The sequence below is a fragment of the Lithobates pipiens genome, unplaced genomic scaffold, assembly GCF_037356315.1.
Source record: "Lithobates pipiens isolate NorthernLeopardFrog02 unplaced genomic scaffold, aLitPip1_a1.2 Scaffold_8, whole genome shotgun sequence".
NCBI lineage: Eukaryota > Metazoa > Chordata > Amphibia > Anura > Ranidae > Lithobates > Lithobates pipiens.
The window spans coordinates 147703320-147726162 of NW_027507903.1; the positions used below are offsets into that span (position 1 = coordinate 147703320).

At 41.6% G+C, this 22843-nt stretch overlaps 1 protein-coding gene and 1 long non-coding RNA gene across 3 annotated transcripts in view; one reads left to right on the forward strand and one right to left on the reverse strand.

Moving 5' to 3' along the window:
- The window catches only part of LOC143963348 (uncharacterized), a 154274-nt gene extending 146991 nt beyond the window's left edge, over nt 1-7283 (forward strand). The window contains exons 3-4 of the long non-coding RNA XR_013270946.1: nt 3611-3686; nt 5908-7283. This is a non-coding gene — a long non-coding RNA (uncharacterized LOC143963348). The remainder of the gene's footprint in view (nt 1-3610; nt 3687-5907) is intronic.
- The window catches only part of CEP41 (centrosomal protein 41), a 54291-nt gene continuing 32565 nt past the window's right edge, over nt 1118-22843 (reverse strand). For both annotated transcript variants that reach the window (XM_077472960.1, XM_077472961.1), the window contains 6 exons: nt 16891-17047; nt 16453-16622; nt 11590-11657; nt 10999-11113; nt 7586-7804; nt 1118-6037 (listed from right to left, as the gene is read on the reverse strand). In XM_077472960.1, coding sequence (XP_077329086.1) covers nt 5898-6037; nt 7586-7804; nt 10999-11113; nt 11590-11657; nt 16453-16622; nt 16891-17047 — 869 coding nt within the window. In that variant the 3' untranslated portion in view covers nt 1118-5897. The remainder of the gene's footprint in view (nt 6038-7585; nt 7805-10998; nt 11114-11589; nt 11658-16452; nt 16623-16890; nt 17048-22843) is intronic.

The following is a 22843-nucleotide window of genomic DNA, read 5'->3' on the forward strand; positions in this document are numbered from 1 at the left end:
AGGAGCAAGGCAAGGCAAGAGCGGGACTGTCAGTGCTGTTTGGACTGGAGTGAAGGGACCACCTGGCATGAAGAGTGACTGTCATTGTGACTCAGGGGGGGGGGATGTGTCATGTCAGTGAAGTGTCATCATCTGTGCTGCTGCACACTGCTGTCAGTGTTATTGTTATGCCCTGTACAGAAGATCGGAGTTTCCGGCAACAAAATCATGGATTTTGGTTTGAAGGTTGTTGGCTCCAACTTGTCTTGCATACACATGGTCACACAAATGTTTGTTGGCCAAAAATTATGAACGTAGTGACGTACAAGACATACGTGATATCTCCATTACTAATGGTTGTTTTACAAGACCGTGCACTTCCGGCTCGTACTCGATTCCGAGCATGCGTCAACTTGTGTACATCCGGTCGGAAAGTCCGACAACAAAAATGTTTTTTGTCGGAAAATTTGTGAACCTGCTAGCCACCATTTGTTGGTAGAAAGTCGAACATTTGTCAGACGGAGCAAACACACGGTCGGACTTTCCGCCAACAAGCTCACATCCAACATTTGTTGTCAGAAAATCCGATCATGTGTACGGGGCATTAGAGTCAATTTCATGTATTTCCATTCCCATTTTAAGGTCTTGCCCTTCTGAGTCCTGTCCATGAGCGATTTAGTTACTATAGTGAAAATAAAATAAGAAAAATGCTTTTTGCCTTAATATCTACCTCAAATATTGTATATAGTACTTGTTTGTGCCCTAAATACTGAAATTTGCACCTAAAACTGTAGTTTTGCAACTTTTGGAAATGCTAGTAAAAACTTGGCTGTGCCAGTAAATTTTGGGTGTCGTGTCTGTAAATTTCAACCTGGTAGGTTGGCAACACTGAAAAAAGGCATTGCTTCACTTTAAATACATTTTCATTTTACATACATGGTCTGGTCCCATTGTGTATGCCTGTATTATTCTTGTATAAGCTCAGCTGTGACTCAACTTTTATTGCCTTCACTACTCTATTTCCTGTAAAATGGACAGCATAGAAAATACACTGTGGCTTTTATTTTTTAAATAATAATTTAAAGACCTTTTGTAGAAAAAAATTGAATTATGAAAAAGGACAAAAACACAAAAAAAGTCAGCACTGCCTTCAGTAGCAGCAGATGTAATTTATTAAAATAAACATTTAAAAAACAATAAAACATTCACAAAATAAGGTGTCTCTTCCTACAGGCCTGCTTCCATAACAGTACATAAAGAGTTCATTAACAGGACATTTTACATCATGGAAACGCACTCGATTATACCTACTAAGTCACTACTTTGGACATGCCCTGGCACAGCAAATGATGACGTAATCCCAAATATTTTTCCCCATAAGTTTTACACATATAAAAACTGAGTCAGAGGGTTCAGAAACTAGCATGTATTTTAGGTCTGAATTACCTCTTGTAACCAACATGCAGGTTTATAAATTCCATCAAAAGGCACATTCCTCATGTTTATAAATGAATTCAGGCTACATTTAGGGCCCATTCACACTAGGCACTTCATGTGAATCGCATAGGAGTGCTTTTACATGCAGTTCTGTGCAGTCCGATTTCAGCCCCATTAATTTTGAACGTGCTGAAATCGTACCATACTGTACGTGCTGCACTACTTTTTGAAGGTGTATTTTTGTACCATGCGATCCAGTGCGGGAAAATCAATGCGATTGCAATCTGCATTTGGCCTGTCGACTTGAACTGATCACCGCAGCAGATCACAAAGGCTTTGGGATCAGAATGTGGTGCAGGAGCGCAGCTCTCCTGCACTGCATTATGGGTATAAGGGCCCATCCACCCCAAGTGTTTCAGTGTAGTGTTTCTAGATTACTTCATCTTGTGCGATTTTCAGCAAACAACATCTGCCATAGGGATAAATTATAGTACGCTAGCCCTTATTTCACACCTGAGCAACTTGGTGCGCATTTCGCGAAGCATGACAACACTCATCACAAAGGATTCCTATTATATACAATGGTGTCTGTTCCCACCTTTGCATGGTGATGCTACTTGAAATGTGGAAAAGTACTGTTTTTTTTTTAAATCATCATGCATTTTTTGACCCTATAGACTTTAACTGGGTTGCCTGAAAAGGCACAACACAAGTGTTTTAGCTTGTATTTGTATCCAACGACCTCAGGCATGCGAGCAAAATGAAGGATTCAGGAGTTTCCACACTGGACGTAAATGCTTTATTCCACCTGGTGAGTGCCCATAACCCCTGTGATGTCCATTACCATTGTAGCAAGTGGCAGAGGGCCTGGGAAGACATTGGCATAGCAGACATGGTTCAAGAGCTCAGATAGCACAAGACACCACAACACCACTCAAAAAAACCTTAAAAATGTGCATTTGAGCGTGCAAAATAAAATGCTTCAAAATCACCTAAACCATTAAAGTGTGAATGGAGGGCTAAAATGCTCTGCATGAAAAATACAGAACTGTGAATATTGACCAAGTTTCAAAAATCATGCTACAAATAAGTTACGGCTACCATTGTAACTTAAATATTTCCACAAAAAATATGACCTGGAAGTTAATGAATGAAACAGTACCTTATATAATAAAAGAAGTATGCAATAATTATGCAGTGTAAAAACATGAAAGAAAAATAAATAAAATCAAAGTCCCCTACTCATCAAAAAGCAACATAACGTATTATGAAGAGAACAAGATGAAGATGGATCCAAAATCAAGGTCAGCAATTTTTTTTTTAATAAGGGTGGCATCATATGGGAACATGTATTCATATATACATTTTTTCTTCCTTCTCTCCATCATGTGTTACAACGTGATCCACCATGAGTTTAAAAAGCAATGTGCTTAACTACCATTCGGTCAACTTGCTTGATATTATTTTTATGCAGCTGGTTGTAAGGTATTGGCACATTTCAAAGATGGTCAAACAGGAGTACTGAACATAGGCCATCTTTATTTAAAGATCACATTAATTGGTGAAACAAAAGCAACAAGCATGTGCAAAGTGAAGAAAGTCATAGACAATCAATCCGACTTCACCACTGTTGCTCATTACTGATTGATCGATATGGATTACTGAACTCTGCACATCTCATTTGCACCTATTTACAGAACACTACTGTATGCTCTTATACTGAGCCACCATGCTAAATAGTATTAAATGGCAAAAAAAAAAAAAGAAAAAAAAAAAAAAAAAAAGTGCATTGCACACTGAGTGTAGACCTATCCTATAGGGGTTCCCTCTTTAATACATAAACTACCCATAGGAAATATATTTTAAGATACATCATAGTAAAATACATAAGGTCCAATTCATAAAACCTTAAGTAAAGTTATGTGTTGTACACAGCATCCATGTTTTATTTCATCAGTTTTCACTTCACTAGTGCAGTTTAATGGCCTATTCACACCAGCAGGTCCACTTTACGTTCTGTATAAAGCATACCTGCCTGGTGGTGCAATTTATTGCTACTTTATTTATTTTTTTAACTTGTTTAAATGTCACAAAATGTAATTTCATTAATTTCTACGCACTGCAGCGTGTTGTGATGTGGTATAATGCAAGGCATAAATACGCAGCATGTACTTTTTTTTTTTTTTTTTTTCAGCGTACACCAGCACATTGTGTTGACATGACCTGAATGGACGAAGAATATAAGGCAAATTGCCATGTCTGTGCATTGGGTAAAGCTCTCCAATACATATAGTGTGAATGGGCCCTAAAGCTAACACTTGTTTGTCTGCTATGGATAACAGCACTATCTTTTCTGTCACATATGACAATGTATTGGAGTAAACAGAATTAACTTTAAAATAAGGAGTGTTTAGGTCAGCTACGGACTGCTTGTCACACAATTATTAACAAATACATCAAGTATATTTGGCAAGTGTGGTACACCCTAGTTTAGCAATAAGAGTTCCTGAGGTGCCCACAGGGAACTAGATCTATGCGTATTAACTGCTCTAAATCTATACTCCATTCTAAAAGGCAAGTTTAAAGTAGAATTTCAGCTAAAGCATAAATAGTCTTAAAAACACTCCCTCACTACTCCTGACACATATAATACCTAACCTGTGTGTAAAAGATTCCACGCGATCCCCTGTGTCAGTCGGCAGAGGCTGTAGGGGAATGGAGAGAGTCCCGACAATGGCTATGAAAGCTTGATGATGTCACCAATAGGCTTCCACGGTGGAGCCGTTGTCAGTGGTCACTCCAGCTACAGTTAAGCCTGGTACACACTGATCAGCACTCACAGCCACTGGATACCAGTGTTGACTGGATGCCAATTGGATGTGGTTTTCCAGCATTCCCATTTGACAGAAGCCAGTCGTAAGACCAGCTTCTGTAGAACAGACAGATCTACGCATGAGACGAAAGTCAGCTGGTTCTTGCCAAACTGTACAAATTTTGCCCTTTGTGTACAAGGCTTTAGCTGGAACTCTACTGTAAGTTACAAAAGACAATACCATGTAATACCTACAACTAGCAAGTGGAATACATAGCTTTAAAGAGGACTGTAACTGATATTCACACATATTACTTTCCAATGAATATACAAACTCCTATTTATGGGAAAAAAAAAAAAAAAAAAAAGAAAAAAAAAAATGTACCCACAGCTGATTTTAGGGTTCATTACACAACCAAAAGATAAATTCACCCAAACCTAATATATCATTTAGAGATGACCTTAGTTATCCACAATCATTCTCTAGGGGGCTCAGATCGAAAGATCTCCTTATCATAATTATCTCCTACTTCTCATGCTACATTTTTTATAACATCTAATAAATACAAACCTCAATTTCCCTACAAATAGAAGAAAAACGATAGGTGGTTTAACTCTGAAACTGAAATATCTGTTTTGGGAAAACTGACACTTTTTACATTTAACTCATTATTGAGATTAGGTAACCATGCTTTAAAACATGGGAATGGTGCAGTGGGGAGACTTTGCACACAATGTGGACGCAGATAACATTTAGGCCTTGTTCACACCATGGTGCACAGAGGTCAGTTCACACCACAACAATGGCTTCACATGCGGATTTTTTTCTGAGCAGGAATCTGCAACATGTATGCAGTTTTCTGCATGGGGAACAAACTGACATGACATCAAAATTTGTGTGAACAGGGCACATAACTGACACGCATGAAAACTGATGTCAACGTGCATAAAAATGCACATGAAAACTGATGTAAATTTATGTCTCTGTAAGGGAAACCTGCCCAGTTTTCCCATCAGTTTTCATGCACATATGGTGTGAACAAGCCCTTAAACAGCACAGCAATAACCATAGGAGTATTTCAGAAAAAATACAGCATTTTGCTCGCAAGATGAAGCTGAAAATCATAGGAAGTCGTAGTATTAAAGAACATTTGGGGAAAATGTATATATAGCCTGGAAGCATCCTTTGACATAAGCCCAAGGAATGTTTTATAGATATACTCCTAAGCGTTGATAAAAGAGTAATTGGTCTCACAAGATGTGGAATGTGCCCATGATAGGTTTTCACAGACATTGCAACACAAATTTTGGTCATTTTTTAAACCAGTGATTTCTCATCATAGTTTCCATTTGGGCAGTTATGAAAATACTTAAAGTAATCTGCACCAATATTTCCAAATGTTATCTACAATCAAGTTAGGTAGCGATATCTACCTGCTTTACGCATCACAAAGAACCAATACATATACCACCCCCCCCCCCCCTTTAAATTGAAACTTCTACATAGTAATTGTAACAACCTGTAAACATTCTATTTCCATCAGCTTTTCGCCAAATCACTTCTGTCTAGCTAGCAATACTGCTGTAGCATGAATAAGAAAAGTTCTACTAGACAAGTAGACCAGGGATTGAACGGGAATGACTGAAGATTGTTGACATTGTACATAAATCATTTCCAGGGTTTGCCTTGTGGACTGATGCTACGGATGGATCGGGAGCTGACAGAGCTGGCAGAAGATGGAACGTGGCTGTTTCTTGAGTAGGAACTTTTTGACTCTGATCTACCAGTGGATAAACGACTGAAACGACCTGTGGATGATAAAAAGGGAGATGCATGGCAATATGAATTACAAATAAACAGCATACAGCAAGCGAATAAGAGAATACTTCCTTAAGAAAACTGCACCCAGCACAGGCGATCAGTGTTTGATGATTGAGATCTGCGGGATTGAAACTTAAGGCTGGTACACACAGGCCGAATATCAGCAGGTTCAACAGAAATTGTCTAACATTCGGCTCTTGTGTACAGCAGCCTGTCATACAAATTCAGTAGCAGGTCTAATGTCTGGCTTCTATAAAAGGGGCATGCTGGAAAACCAGTATCCGATCAGCGCTTGCAGCCAATAGCTGTGAGCGCTGATCCGTGTGTTTCAGTATAGAAAACTGCAACAGATTCCTACCAGTTCAGTCCTGGTGTATGGGTTGTAAACTGTCAGCAAACAGCTCACTTCCCTTTCTCTGCTGGTAGGAGTAGTGCCTACAAGCCCTCCTCCCTCCTAATCTTAGCAGAGTTGGGCAGGGAAGAGGAATCTGAAGCATGCAGCTCTAGCTGTGCTGTGTCCATCACAGACACAGCATAGAACAGAAACCAATTCACTCCCAACTAACAACTGCACCCCTTTTGTTAATTAGCAGCAGGATCTGCTTTCTTTCCCAAGTTTAAAAGAGTAGTGCAAGCATTATGCTTGTGCCACTCTTTATTAATTCCCCTGCTGTGGTTCCGGAGGTGGATCAATTCTAGAAGTGACAGGTAATTATTAAGCAGGATGCACATCACATTCTACCAAAAAACAGAAACAATTCATTTATAGTATACAGTGATCCTTTAAAAAGTTATAGTACAGCATGCAAAGTAAAGTGGAACTCCTGTTTTGTTGAAGGATAGAAACAGTCCCCTGTAGGTCAAGTAACTTTAGCAAATTAACTTTAATTTTAGACCCTTTCCTGCTATAACTATAGACAGATAAAAAAAAACAGTCTGTGCTTAGTCTAAATATCTGGACCTCCCAGCGTATGGCTGAACTCGCATCGCACAGAGATCGGATGCGATTTGCACTGCGGTGCGAATCACATCCGATCTCGTCACCGTAGCAGTGTGAACCCAGCCTTAGACATGCAGCAATCGTATATACAGACTGAATATTGTTGCCATGGTTACAAGAAATAGACCTACTCCTTCAGAAGAATAAAGGGAGGAAAAAACAAACAAGTGTACTTTTATGAACAAATTCCTGCATAAAATGTATTTTTTTCTCTGATAAAATGCTTTCTTATATTGCCTGATCTGTCTTCAGGACACTGTCAATATAGCTCTTTATTATTATCATTATTAAAAGGGTACTAAAGTGGGAGAAAAAAAATAAAAGATAAAAACAAAACACACATGGGAGGAATATTTAGATGTTTTTGCCAATCAGTAGGAATTCCTGCCACCCTCTAACTGAAATAAAGTACAATAACCAGCTGGAGGTAGGTGAAAAAGTGGGGCAAAAAAAAAAAACACACACCTGTTCTAGCAAATGACAGGTTCACATAGATGAACAAGACTGCTTGAATACTAATGGGTTAATTACTTACTGGCAGTGTCTGTTGGCATGAGCATTTTCTCCAGATGTTGTTCAATTTTTTCCAAGTCTTGGCTGGAAAATCTCCATTTGTTCTCAGCAGGTAGGACAGGTTCCCTTGGTGTGGTATGTTTGCGTGCAGACTTAGGCTGGACTGGCTGAGTTAAACAAGTGACTGGGAATGTGCCAGTTGTAAGCCCACCTGGAAACTTGTGTGCTACCACTTTCAGACCTGAAAAAAAATAAAATAAAAAAACCCAATTAAAATTACCCAAATTCAACATCAACTCACCGACATCCCTCCAGGGTACATTATAATATGTATAGAAGGCTTCATACGCACATAGGCAGTTTTGGCCAATCCTGGCATTTTCAGGTGCCTGGGAGGCACAGTTGCAGAGTCCATCCCCACTGCCAGCAGCTTATCAAAATTTATGGTAGACCAAAATATATATAGCAGCTGGATGCTATTCCAAGGGGCTCCCATGTTTATGGTTATAGTGCAGGAAATAGGGAGTTAACCAGATTGTATCAACTACCACATAAAATTAGTACTATAAAAAGGTTTGTATAAATAGTTCATATATAAAGTCCATGATATGATAAAAGGATAAAAGTCCACTTTCAAGTCCAATTAAGATAAGCTGATCCCAGGAGTAAAGCCAACCCTATATGAAACCAGACAATCAGAAAACCAGGGAAAAGCGCCTATGTGTACTATGTAAATTTATTTATTTGTGCAAGCCAAGTTGGCAACTCACATGGGGGTTGGGTTGGAGGAGGAAAAAAAAAAAAAAAAAAAAAAAAAAAAAAAAAAAAGGAATAAGGTATGATCCCCAACACCCCCCCCCCCCCCCCCATGCCAAATCCCATCAGCCCAAGTCTGAGCTAAACCAGTATGGGATTGAGGATCTCCATTCAAATATCTGACCCATGGGTCCCAAACATCCATATTTTGCCATCCAGGATCATCATATGCTAATTTTATATGAATATATCCTAATACTGCACAGATGTAAGGTAGGTAATGAAGAATTTGTGCATTGCTGTCAAAATATAGCATTGGCCAGAATTCTTTGAAAACTTTTATACACTTAAAGAAAATAGGAAGCTACATTTAGGCCCCATTTACATATATCATTTGAAGAATGGGCGTTTGTGTGACAATCATAGGGCAGCCTAATCATTTCAATGGGCTGCCCTACATGCAACAAAGTAACTCTATGCTGAATTCAGTTTTGCAAGTTTTTTTGCACCTGATAATTTGGGACACTTATGCATTTTTGCATGTGCCAAAACATGCATCTGCTTGCTACATTTGGGGTGCTATGAACAATGAATGGATCCCTGCTAAATAGGTAGATGGGGGAAAAAAAATCAGATCTTTTTGTTCCATTTAACCCACTGCTTGAACGAAAAAAAAAAAAAAAAAAAATATGAGTAATGTACAGTCTGCTTAAAGCAGAACTTTACCCATAACAACTTGATAAAAAATAATGTTCTTTAGGAAGGAACATACATTCCACATCAATAATTATGCAACCAAAATTTAGTGTGTGCTGTAAATTGCCTCCAGCATTGCTCCGGTTTCTTCTTGCCGGAGCCCAGAACCCCTGTAGTGGAACTAAACCCATTGATTTAACATTTTCAAAAAAACAGTTACATTCCTGGAATGCTGAGATTGCAAATGGTCACATTTGCTTGTCTCCTCAACCAAACTGTCAGACCATCCAATGGCTGGTGTCATAACTGATCACATGTGCAGCACCATGGCAGTTGCAGATCAAACAGAAGCAGCCGTAAAGGCTTAATCCCAAGATTTAATCCCACTTTAAGGCCGTCGGCAGATCGGCCTCTACAAGCCGCTCTTATCCTTTAATATTCAAATAATAAGCTGAATATTTAGAATTATGCCTCTGATTAACACCAACTGTACACCACAGGTTGACAATAACTGATGGTGAAAAACACACATTACCGGTAGCTATGCATAAGTTCTGGAATATGACAGGACACGCATCGTTAAAAGGATGTAAGGTCTACCCTGAAGTGTGTTTACGGACATTTTCCCAGTGATCCTATGTGACTGAAACAATAAAGAAGCTGCTGTGGTGAATTTCTATACAGCTCTTCCTGGAGGGTAAGCACAGTGACCACAAAATACACTGCCCTGGCAATCATCCCCACAGCCTGGAAATTTCATGGAACGGATTTTGTAATACTTACAATCGGGAGTAAAAATCCAAGAACTGTCTTACTAGTAGGAACAGGTCATAACAGAGATAGTATCAGGAAAAATGGCTGTTTAAAAATTGGTAATAAATTCTGTTACACCACTTGTACCTACAGGTAAGCCTAATAAGGCTTACCTGTCGGTACTGGAAATATCTACTAACCTTGCACAGTTTAGGAGATATTCAGAGTGCACGCAGCCAATGACATCACCGCGCATGTGCTCTTTAGGTCCGGCTTACAGTAGCGAACCTTCAGTGCCCGTGCCGTAAATGCGGGCATGATGTCATTGCGCTCCTGGCCACTCATATAGCCAGAGGCTGCGAACCCGGAAGGAAGACTGGGGGAGCCCTCTTAGCGATGACATTGTGGTGCTGGAGGGCTTTGTTCTTGCCTTGCAGGGAATTTTGTTTTGTTTTTCTTAACTACCTGTGGTTTACTACAGCTTTACGCAATCACACGGTTAATAAGACGTGTGCTATATTTGAGTGGATCGTGCCTAAGACATAAGTGATAATGGGGGTACTGAGAAATTGAATTGCAAGGGCCAACTGAACAAAAAACTAGCCCAACTCTAGGAATAAAAAATAAAACAAATATACACACACACACACTTTTTTTTTTAATAATAATTTTCTCCTGAAGCTTCCTCCTGTCACCATTCTTCTCTTGGCGTCAGGAAAACTTGTCAGAAGTGATTCATGCTAATAGCAGAGGAACGAAGCAGCAGACAGAAATGACACTTACTACGCTTAATTGAGACACGTACACACTATAGTGGGAAATGTTTTGTTCATGTCGGAGGTTTACATCCACTTTAATCCTGTCACTGCGGGTGGGCCTGCTACAAGAGTACATCATTTTTAAATTCCTGGCACTGAGCGTTAATATTTAGGGCTACGCACACACCTCCATAACCCCTCAGCATGTGGTTTCTTGTTACATATCCATCTCTTTCCCAGCAAAGCTGCTTGAAAGTGGCACTGGATGCATCATTACCCCATCTTTAGAAGTGCCATCACAATAAGTACATAGGGTGCCAAGGTCTGAGGGGGCAGCAGGGTGACATTTCGACATCAAAATATCCCCAGAAGTTACCACAAAACATCAACCTAAGTTATCCCAGCTTAAACCCTTTCATCACGGTCATTCATTTCAATTTTGCTTATTTTAACTAAACAGAATAATTTTTACCTCCGGAAAGCATAAAGAGATTCTCAAATCCTCTTTCACACATGGTTGTAGCTGCTTGACTTGCTATCCTTTCATCTTCATCATAAATAATAATGATTTTGCCTTGTGCATTTTTCTAAACACAGAAGTTAAGGTAAACCTTTTTAGCAAGTATTAAATCATAGCCTAGCGATATGATATGCAACTGTTGCAAGCAACGTGACCAGCTGGACGGGTGCTAGAGACAATCATACCATGCAGTGTTATAAAGATTTCCCAATGAGCCATTCAATTGTTTTCTCTATCATGTTAAATAGAAACAATCCTTAAAGTCAGATTTCATCTTAAACCTTTTTTTTTTTTTTTTGTTTTTTTTGCATAGTGTGGAAAGTGTCAGAACCTTGGTCAGCTTTTTTTCTTTAACTAGAGTCTCACCACTGGGGGAGATTTGACCCCCTGTCAGAATACAAAGGCAGTTTGGTAGAAAATCGCTGCACCAACAAATCTCCCCCTGGGATTTATTTTTCCCTCGTTTAGCCCGTTGGGTTCGAACGAAAAAACTGTGTGTACCAGGCATTAGGCTGAAAACACAGATCACAATATAATGGATACATAAGCCAGGATTTCTTGTGTGAAGGGATTCATTGTCCTGGAGAGCATGGCGATGGGATAGTGATAAGCTGCAGACGAAAAAAAAAAAAAAAAAAAAAGAGGAAAAAAAACATGAATACATAAGATGCGTGTACATATGAATAGTGAATCATCACATTATTCTACAAACAGGTGTGCAAAATAATATATATATATATCTCCACACACACATATACATTTATAAAATAATATATAATCTTTTTTTAATGTATAGGAAGGCCAGTATGGTGGCCTGAATTTATGGGAGGAGCCCAGTGGGTATTTAAGCTGACCACGCCCTTGCTCTGTTGGTTTCAGTGCGCGATTCATTAAATCACCAGGCCGACTCTTCAGCACACTGCGTGTTCGCGAGTCTGTTCTAAATATGCCATCATAGGTAGGATTCGTAACCCCCCTTGTCTCATGTTCAACCAGCTTACTTCAAATTATGCTCCCCATTCCGTTGTTTGGTTCTGCCGAGGGGCTTACGAATCGTTCGTAGGTCTCCAGTACGCAGTAGTTAAAGGCCCGTTCGCTGTTTGTTCTCCGATTCATATTGGATGTATGGCACACTTACCACAGTCTGATTTGAACCTAGTCACATCAGCAGCACAACGCATCGCATACGTCCCGCACCGATTCATACCACTCACCCCCATACCCTACTAATGATTTGTTGTCTCACTCACCAGTTTATATCACTTCATGCCATACGATGATTCGAGCCTAGTCGCCTTGGCAGTACAATGCTTCGCATCACTCGCATCCCACGCATAGATTTGTAGCGATTCGTACCATACCCTACGATTCGTTATTCTGAATTGGTCAGAGCAATGATCATGTCAGCAGCTACATACAAACCAAACCTAGGTCGCCCCGCGGCACTACGGTTTGCATCATAATTATTCCACACACACCATTTCGTAACATTCCCTATCATAAATCTACGATTTGTTACATATGCCATTTTCAGTTCGTTCCTACACATACTATTTCTGCTATCCTTTTCGCCTATCAGTAGGTTACCTTTGTTGCAAGAATACACATCTAGCAATCTCTGTAAAACACGCATCTCAGTATATACCCATTGCATTTGCTACAAACAGGCTTCTCAGCATAGACTCCTTGCAATCGTTGCAAGTACACGCATCTCAGCAGTTACCCATTAGCTACGCTGCAAACATGCATCTCAGCCTAAACTCCTTGCAAACGCTGCAAGTACACATCTCAACATAACTTCTTGCAAATCGCTGCAAGCACACTCAGTGGCACTCACACAGCCACGCTTCATTTTAGTGGCACTTAATCGGCCACGCGTCTAATTTTCCATCTGTCTCCCTCAGGTCAGTCGAGTTCAGGTTCCATCCTGTACCAGGTTGGATGTTATTTCCTCAGGTAAAAAAAAAAAAACACACACACACACACACACACACACACACACACACACACACACACACACACACACACAGATTGAATCTTCACCAGGGCCAGGTGTTCCCGGTTGAGCGAGTTTCGATCCCAACCAGGAGCTCACTACTAGAGCATCGGTCAGGTGCGCAGTTCATGGGTTTCTCTATCACATCACTCTACAGCACCCTTGCACTATACTTCACATACATCATTGGACGCGTTCTCCAGGTGTTCGTTTTCTGTCACATATGTCTATACATGATATCTATTTTCGAAGGACGCCCCTTCACCTCACAGACAAGGCCGCTTAACAGTAGGCTTGCTGGCAGTGCAAGTGTTAACAGGCCGAGCATAAGTCACCCACTACAGACCGCAACATTCCTACGTAGGCCTTACCAGACTTCATCTTCTTGCCCCAGTACACCCTGGGGTTTAGTGCTTTAGGTTAGTGCTTGCCACAAACAGGCACCCTAACTATTGGTTATCTGGCCAGTCATCTCCTGGCCCACCTCGGTCACCTCGCACTCCAAGTTTTCGAAATTTTCACTCTACATAGTTCTGCCACAACAGAACACTGTCAGATCCCGTCTATGCCCATCATTCCTTTTCCTGTAATTCTCTTTTTTCTTCTTCTCCGAGTTTTCTCTTTACTACTCCACTCTCAATCTTACAGCTATGTCTCTTCTTAACATGAGCACCCCCCGGCTTTTGCCTTCTAGCTGGAGCCATGTCACAGGCTGGCAGCGAGGACCTCACACCTGTCCCTCTGTCACCCTCCGCAGGCTCAGAGCATGGCAGCATAAAGTCCCTCAGGGGATGGACCATCCTCAAACTCATTTCTGAGCTGAGACGCAGGGATATTCCCTTTCCCACTATGGACAGGAAGGCAGAGATTTTTAGGCACCTCTTCCCACCTCCAGCTGCAGCCAGGCCCTGCACCCAGCAGGATCTCTGCAATCCATCTCCAGTGCCATTTCCCAGCTGCATACTTTCTTGGGAGGGATAGGTTTTAGCCCTTTGCCAGCAAAAATAAACCCACAAAACCATTCACAATATTAGCAATATCACCTGCCTGTCATATCGTACTGGGAAAAAAATAAAAAAATAAAATTCTACCCTACCTTTCTGGCATTTATGAATACTTCAGTTAAAGTAGACCTATAGGCAAAACTTTTTCTCTTCATTTAGGCTAGAGCAAGGGAGGGTTAGAACCCCTGTTGTGTTTTTTTCCCCCTCCACCATCTGTGACCTATTGCAGAGATTTCACTTCCTGTCCCATAGACAAACAGGAAGTAAGAGGAAATCCCTGCAAATTAAGGGATTTCCTTGGGGACTCCCAGGTCACCAGAACGAGTGTTCCCATTGGAGGATTTCCCCTCCATTACTTTTCTGGGGACAACCCAAAATTTGGGATTTTCTTTCAATGATAATAGTAAACAGGACAAATAGAAAGGAGGATTCTTCTTAAGGGCACAGACAGCAATAAAGACTGACAAGCATTCTAAATCGCTAACAAAAAAAGAGAACGTTTTTAGAAAAACTAAAGTAAAGCACACAGGAAGACGCAAACGCCTAGTGCATTAGCTGAGATTTATTGTGTAGAACATAAACATAAGCAGATGGGTACGCAACTGCTTATGTTCTTCTTCTACAACATAAATCTCCAGTTTTACATAAGTATGTCACATCTGGATTAGCTTGACCTCTTGCACAAATAGGTTACAAGGTGTGCAATATTTTATATTGCATTACATTATAATAACGTAATAATTTATCTATAACTGATGCTTTGCACTTAAAGCTTTCTTTACCCATGTAAAAAAAATATATTCTAAAAAAGGGCTTTAGTAAAAAAAGCACGTAAACCCTTTCCATACTCTACATTACGCCTTATATAAACTCCATAGAATTTGTAATACCCTAGGCAGTGCTAAAACATTGCTGGTCAATATTAATGTACAGCACTGGATTTTTCCCCTTTATCTGTAACCCACAATGCAGGCTGTTTCATACTAATAAATGTCTTTTTGTGACTCTTCACATCCCCTTGTTTCACTTACTGATTGAATTTATTTTATTTTTTTCTTCTTCCTTTGGCCACAAGTGCCTATCATGCCATTTGAATTTTTATAAAGATTTTGCTGGGTTTGGCAGCTGCCACAACTTCACTACTTAAGTGGGATACACACCAAGAAAAATCGGGCGAACGTTTGTTTGATTTTTCGCGATGTTTCACAGCAAATCTGAACCGCTGAAAGAAAATTTGTATGGAAATTCTTATGAATATTCTCATACGACAAAGGCTTATTTTGTGGTTTATGGTTTCTGATCATGCGCAGTCTCTCTTTTCTGATTTTTCTTGTACGAAAATCATACAAAAAAAAAAAAAAAAAACAGTACACAATTAAACAAAAATCATTCGTTCTGTTCTTGTACGAGAAAAATTTTGGAGCTTGTTACTTCAGAAATTTTCGTACGAAAATTTCTGAATAGGCTGTCGAAAGTTGTATACACACACTCTATGAAAAACATACAAAAATTCTTTGGACGAAAAGGTTCGCCCCATTTTCTGATAGTGTGTATGAACCTTTAGGGACATGCAAAAATACTGTAGATAATAGTAGCACAAACAGGGGGGTGGGTGCAATTTAATAAAAAATTGGTGCACACAGAATCTGGTGCACCTGTGCATATAGTAACCAATCAGCTTCAGCTTCCAGGTTTTAGCCTGGGTTCACAATTGTACAAGTTCAGCTGAACTCCCTGCTTCCTGCTGAGCAGGAAGAGGACAGGTCCATCTCTGCAAACTGCGCAGGGACGGACCCTGTCAGAGTGGTAGAGTGGGAGATCGGATGACGGACCGCAGTGTCAGTCGTCACCTGATCCGATCCTACGACGGATGGAAAAGTAGGTTTTTCCTCCGTCACACTTTTTCGGATTGGAGCGGTGACATGTCTGCTGACATCCGACCCTTCATAGACCTCTATGGAGCATCCGTTCAGGTCCGCAAAAAAAAAAAAAAAAAAAAAAAAAAAAAAAAAAGGAAGGATAGGCGGACCTGAACAGATCGTCCATGTGAAAGAGCCCTTATTGTCGAAGCTTAGCTGAAGTTTGAAGCCGATTGGTTACTATGCACAGCTGCACTAGATTCTCTGTGCCCCAGTCTTAGTAAATCTCACCTTGTGCCTGCCGATTCTCATCTGCCTGTCACATTATTTAAAGTGGTCACCTTCCTCATTCAGCGATTCATAAAATTATAAACAGGTCACATAACTTAGTGCAGTGGCATGCAGAGTTAGTACAAGGTCCCTGTATTTACACAAAGTAAGTCTAAAATAATTTATTTGTAAGGAAAAAAAAAAAAAAAAAAAAGAAGCAGCACATTACTAAAGCTAACATTAAGAGCCATATGTGATATCTTGCTCATATACTTACCCCCAATAACATGGCACTGATCATAGCAATCTCTGTCACGTACATCCAGCAGCAGGAATGGGCAATCTGGGTATGGTTTGTCAAGAGGCCCTGAGCTTGGAGAAGGTGCAGGTTTTGATTTTTTCTTGGGATCATTATCCAGGTCCATTTCTCCCACTCCACTAATAACACTAAATGAGAAAAATGTACATTTAGAAAAAAAAAAAAGGAAAAAAAAAAAAAAAAAAGGAGAGCAATAGCGCTTATAAACATAACAGTAGTGATGTGGATAATACTCAGGTGTCTGGAAAGAGTAATACAGGTAAAAGTGCTCCTTCTGGTAACATGAAGTGGGGGTGCTCCTTTAAACTGGTACAGTGATTTTCAAAAGTCTGCTCAATATGTACAGTTGTAATACATCACTATACACAAATTATAGAGCTCTTTAGTATCACTCACCTCTGCAGAGTGGACCGCGCAGAGCTCAAGGATTCCTCACCTCCCACATGGTCAATCAGCTCGACAGGGCTTAAAGGCACGCTGCCAGGACTGTGTTTGCCATTGGTCCGGTCTGTTGCAAGCTCTACATCCGTCTCTGACAAGACTGAACTGTTATCTAAAAAAAAAAAATTTTTTAAAAATTATTCAAAAAAATAAACTCAAATAGGGTACAATATTTTACATGTTAGCTATGCAAGTTAGTCATATTTAAAATGACTGTATGAGGTGTAATTATTATTTTTTTTTTTTTTGTAAATCTTTTTATTAAAGTTTATGCAGTAAACAACAGCAAGCAAACTAACAAACAAAAAAGAACACATACATTGGTCACGACTACAGTTACAGGCGTGATGTATACAGATTTGTAATACAAGATAGTTTGGTACATACAGAATATGACGGAGAGTCTAAGGCACCTCATTGGCCACAGATAGCTGACTCCATGAGCAGCAGGACAACTTGGGGTTACAACACTCTACTCAGACATATGACATTTCCACTGGTGCAGTTTCCCGGTTACTAGCAAAGGGTAACTTGTTAAGTAGGCTACGGGTCAGAGGCTGTGGAGGTGTCAGCCAGCCAGCTGGACCAGACCTTGTCATATTTTTGCGGGCAGCCCCTATTAGCATAGCAGTCTTTGTAAAGAGGCAGGCTGTCGTTGACCAATTTCTTCCACAGGGAGAGAGGAGGGGGAGTTGGCTTACGCCAGCTGAGGGCTATGGCCTTGCGGGCATAGAAAAGGAGAAGCCCAACCAGGGTGCGTCACGCCACAGTGGGAATAATATGATCTATCAGGCCCAGTATGCAAATTTCTATGGAGGGCTGGAGCGATATGGAGGTGACCTGTGTAATGACCCTCAGTATCTCCTTCCAATAGTCGACAATGGCCGGGCAGGTCCAAAAAATATGAGTGAAGTCCCCCGGTATTGTCCCACAACGCCAACACCCCGGGGGGGAGGCGGGGTTCATTTTGTGCAATCTATATGGGGTGAAATATGCTCGGTGGACCATCTTAAACTGTATTAGCCGGTCTCTCAGGGAGACCAGGGATCTGAAAGGGAAGTCCCACATGTCATCCCAATCATCATTATCAAAGGTGGGAATGTCACGCACCCATTTGTCTCTGAGCTTTCCCAAGGTAGGGAGGGAGGTCGTTATCAAATGGGAGTAAAGTTTCGAGGTGGGCTTATTTTCACATCTGGACGTGAGGAGGTCCTCTAGTGCGGACTAGACAACCTGGGGGGGAGACCCGGAGAACTGGCATCTGAAGGCATGGGAGAGTTGAATATATCTAAAAAAATAGCTCTGCCGGATGTTGAAGTCAGAAATCAACTTGGGGAATGGGGCCAGCGATTGGTCGGAAATTATTCGGTCTGCTGTTTTAACGTTAAACTTAGTCCAAGCATGGGGTTCAGGTAGTTTGTAAAACTGCTCCAGGGTGGGGTTCAACCACAAGGGGGCAGCTGGAGAAAGGGCATTGGCAGGGTATTTTTCAAGTTTAAGTCCTGCCCCCCATGCACGCAACGTGGTGCGCATGGAGGGGGTCAACGGGTATGGGGCTTTTGGGCCACGATACAGCAAAAATTTCAGCGCTTCCAGTGACTTCACCACCGCCGCCTCAACCAAGGTGGCAGGGTTCGTCCTATCAGGAGTGAGCCACCAAGCCGCAGTAACCAGCTGGGTGGCTAAAAAATATTTGTACAGGTCAGGGCACGCCAGTCCTCCCTGGGAGGACGGACGGAGGTGTAATTCTTTAGCAGGAAAGTCAGTAGGTTACTCACACAGCGGTCATATAATAAATATCTAGTTGGTGTATGAGACAACAGCCAGAACAGTGCAGACTACAGATCTTCACATAATACAGGCAACTGCAGCCAATATCTAATGCCCTGTACACACGGTCAGAAATTCAGACAGAAAAAGGTCCGATCGGATTATATTGTTGGAAAATACGATCATGTGTGGGCTCTATCAGACTTTTTCCATTGGAAATTCAGACGGAAAAAAATTGAGAGCAGGATCCAAAATTTTACGACAAAAAAAAAAAAAAAAAAAAATCTGATCTGACTTTTTTTGATTGTTTGTAGAGAATTCCGATGGACAAAGTGCCACGCATGCTCAGATTAAATTACGAGACCAAAGCTATTGGCTACTAGCCTGAACGCAGTCCCGTCATACACAACGAACGTCACCACGTTCCGAACGATTGGATTTTCCGAACACTTTGTCCGACCGTGTATATGCAACCCCAGTTTCGGACAAAATCAGTTGGAAAAAATCTGATGGATTTTGTGGTCAGAATGTCCGACTGTGTGTACAAGGCATAAGACCATTGACATTTCATGTTCTGTTTTAGTGGTTTGGATATTGATCAGTACCAGGGTCGCCACCTCATTCCTTTAAAACTGAACACATAATAATTACACAGGTTCAGAGGCTATTTTAATGCAGATAAGGCACTAAGAGTTTAACACCTTAAAGAGGAAGTAAACTTCCATCTTTAAAAAGGGGTTGTAAACCTTCATGTTTTTTCACCTTAATGCATCCTATGCATTAAGGTGAAAAACACCTGGCAGTGACCTGTCCCCCACCCCCCCTCCGTTTTACTTACCTGAGCCCTGGAGCTTGACCCACAGGGATGCGCTGTCTCTCTGCCCGGGGTTCTTGGCTCTTAATTGGATAGACTGATAGCGCAGCCATTCGCTCCTGCTGCTGTCAATCAAATCTAATGACACAGGAGCTGGGGGGTGGGGCCGAGTCTTGCATTCGGCCTCTATGGACATCGAATGCTGGACTCGGGAGCACGCCCACAAGGTAACCCCCCCCAGGAGAGCACTTCTCCCAGGGGGAGATCTAATGAGGGGAGGCGCCGAAGGACCCCAGAAGATCAGGTTCAGGGCCACTCTAAAAAAAAAAAAAAAAAAAAAACAACATGTTTTGGAACTCCTATTGGCTCCTTTCTCAAACCATTTAAAATCATAAAACAGGCAAGCTCTGTCTTGGCTGCAGATAAGCTCTTTGATCTTATATTTCTGTGAGTTTGCATTTGGCGTTTTAAAGCGTAATAAACCCATTGATGCTACACTTAGCTGGTGCCCCCTTGTGTTCCTGCTTGAAGGCCAAGTGCAACTAAAAGCAACAGAAAAATTAGCACAGGGGACATAACTTACAGTTATAATCATCCACTGTACTGCCACCTCGCCCCAATGAATGACTGATATCTCCACCTTCCTCCATTCATATATTCTGCTTCATTCCCTCATAGAAGCTGTAGTATGGCTTCTATGAATCACAGAGCAGGCATACTCACGCCCTTTCAAAAGAGCCTGCGACAGCCCCTTAGTTGTATTAACCCCCGCAGCACCGGAAGATTACAGCAGCGTGGGTAGGTAGGGTATACAGGACGGAGGAAACTTAGTAACAGAAGAGGAATCGGCAAACAAGAACACATCCTACTGACCTGTAAGTTATGTCCCTTGTGCTAGTTTTTCTGTTTTTGATTTGGCTGCACTTAGGCTTTTAAATTAAAACTAAATGTCACCTGTTGAGTTTTACATTGTGGAAAATGTCTGTAAATCATAAGACTGGCCATACAGTATACTCTTGGCAGGTAAACCTATCAACATATACATTTCAACTGGGTATTGTGCAGTTTGCCTGGAGTTTCACTCTTCAAGAGATAGCAGATTAGATACAATTCTATCCAATCTGCTATGATAACTACCTAGTGCACTAGCACCTTTAGAGAAGATTTGGCACACAAAAAGGTTCCCTAAACTGACCATAGATATCAGAATAACCAAACCAACAGCCAAACTGCTGGTTGCAAGCTGAACAGTGGAGCCTTGAGTGGAGTGTGAATAAGTATTTCTTTTTGACTGCTGGGTTGCATTTTTAGGTTCTTTTGGGGCTTTTTCTTGTAGCTTTTTAATACCCCTTTCTGACACTTTTCAAATAGTTTTTTTTTCCCCCCCTTTCCTTCCTTCAGCCTACTAATTAAGAGGATTTAATTGGTACGATGACTGGCGGGTGTGGAGAGGTGAATCGGTGTACATCTTGCGGCATGTATGCGTTCCTTGATCATCTGATCGAGGGTGAATACTGCTGTGCAAAATGTAAGCACAGGTTCAGAATCTGGGGAAGCAACTATGAGCACTGAGAGGACCCTCCACCCTAAATGAGAGCCAGGAACGTACACGGCAGGTGCCGGCAGGGGCCAGCACAGAGGTGGGTGGAGACAGAGGTGCAGGCACTAGCAGAGAGTAGATGGGCGACAGTCAGGAAGGGTAGAGGGGCAAGTGCTAGGGAGGCCGGTCCAGGGCTGGAGCATCCCAATAAGTACGCTCCATTGAGTGACATTGGTGATCCCAGTTAGGGACCAGCACTGCTGGAGCCGAGAGATTCTCCTAGCTGCCAGGAGACGAACTCCTCCAGTGAGAGTGGGGGGGGGGAAGCGAAGGGAAAAGGAAAGACAGATTTTGGTGGTAGGGGACTCAATTCTTAGGAGGACAGAGAGGCCAATCTGTAACAACAACCTCAAGTGCCTAACTGTATGTTGTCTGTCGGGCGCTCGGGTCTGGCACATCACGGATCTGGTGGACAGATTACTGGGAGGGGCTGGGGAAGACCCAGCTGTCATGGTGTACGTTGGCACCAATGACAAAGTCAGAGGCAGATGGAGTGTCCTAAAGAATGATTTTAGGGACTTGGGAGCTAAATTGAGGAAAAGGACCTCCAAGGTAGTATTCTCAGGAATACTACCAGTACATCGAGCCACACCAGAAAGGAAGAGGGAGATTAGGGAAGTAAACAAGTGGCTCAAAAGCTGGTGTAGTAAGGAGGGGTTTTGGTTCCTGGAGGACTGGGACGACTCAGTCGATAACCGGTACTATAGAAGGGACAGACTGCACCTAAATGAGGAGGGTGCAGATCAGCGGGGATTAAGGATGGCCAAAAAGTTACAGGGGTTTTTAAACTAGGCGATGGGGGGGGGGGGGAGGGTTCAGAGATAGAGATAGTCAGCATGGAGCATATTCCAGAGGGTAATATTAGGGGCATTAGTGGTAGGGTAACCAAAGCACATAAACCCAAGGTAAATATAGTAGCAAGTCCTAGTTGTAATCTTGGAACACCCAAGAGGATAGTATGTGACCGGTCAAAATATATTAATACATTAAAATGTTTGTTCACCAATGCCAGAAGTCTGCCAAGCAAAATAGGTGAGTTGGAAGCTCTGGTGCATCAGGAGAGCTATGATGTAATCGGTATTGCTGAAACTTGGCTTCATTCCTCACATGACTGGGCTATTAATATTCCTGGCTATGCACTCTTTCGGAAAGAGAGTAAAAAGGAGAGGTGGAGGGGTCTGTCTGTATGTGAGAAGCGAGTGAGAAAGAGGACCTGGTGGACGGAGAGTGTGATGAGTCTGAGGCATTATGGATGGAACTGCATACAGATGTGCGTAGTTCAAAGTTAATCATTGGAGTTTGTTATAGACCACCCAATGTTAATGAGGAGGTTGAGACTCAGCTCCTTGCACAGATAGAAAGGGCTGCAAGGGCTGGGACCGTGATAATAATGGGGGATTTTAACTACCCAGAAATTGACTGGGGTAATGGCACTGCTGGGACAGTTAAAGAGCAAAAATTTGTAAACCTATTACAGGACAATTTTATGGTCCAGTTTATTGAGGCCCCAACTAGGAATGATGCTCTGTTGGACCTGGTTATCTCAAACCATGCAGAACGTATTACTAATGTTCAGATAAAGGAACACCTGGGTACCAGTGACCATAACATGATTTCATTTGATGTTAGCTGTAAGCAAAAATCACATACGGGAAAGATAAAAACACTTAATTTCAAGAGAGCAAATTTTCCAAGAATGAGGGCTGCTCTCCAGGACTTAGACT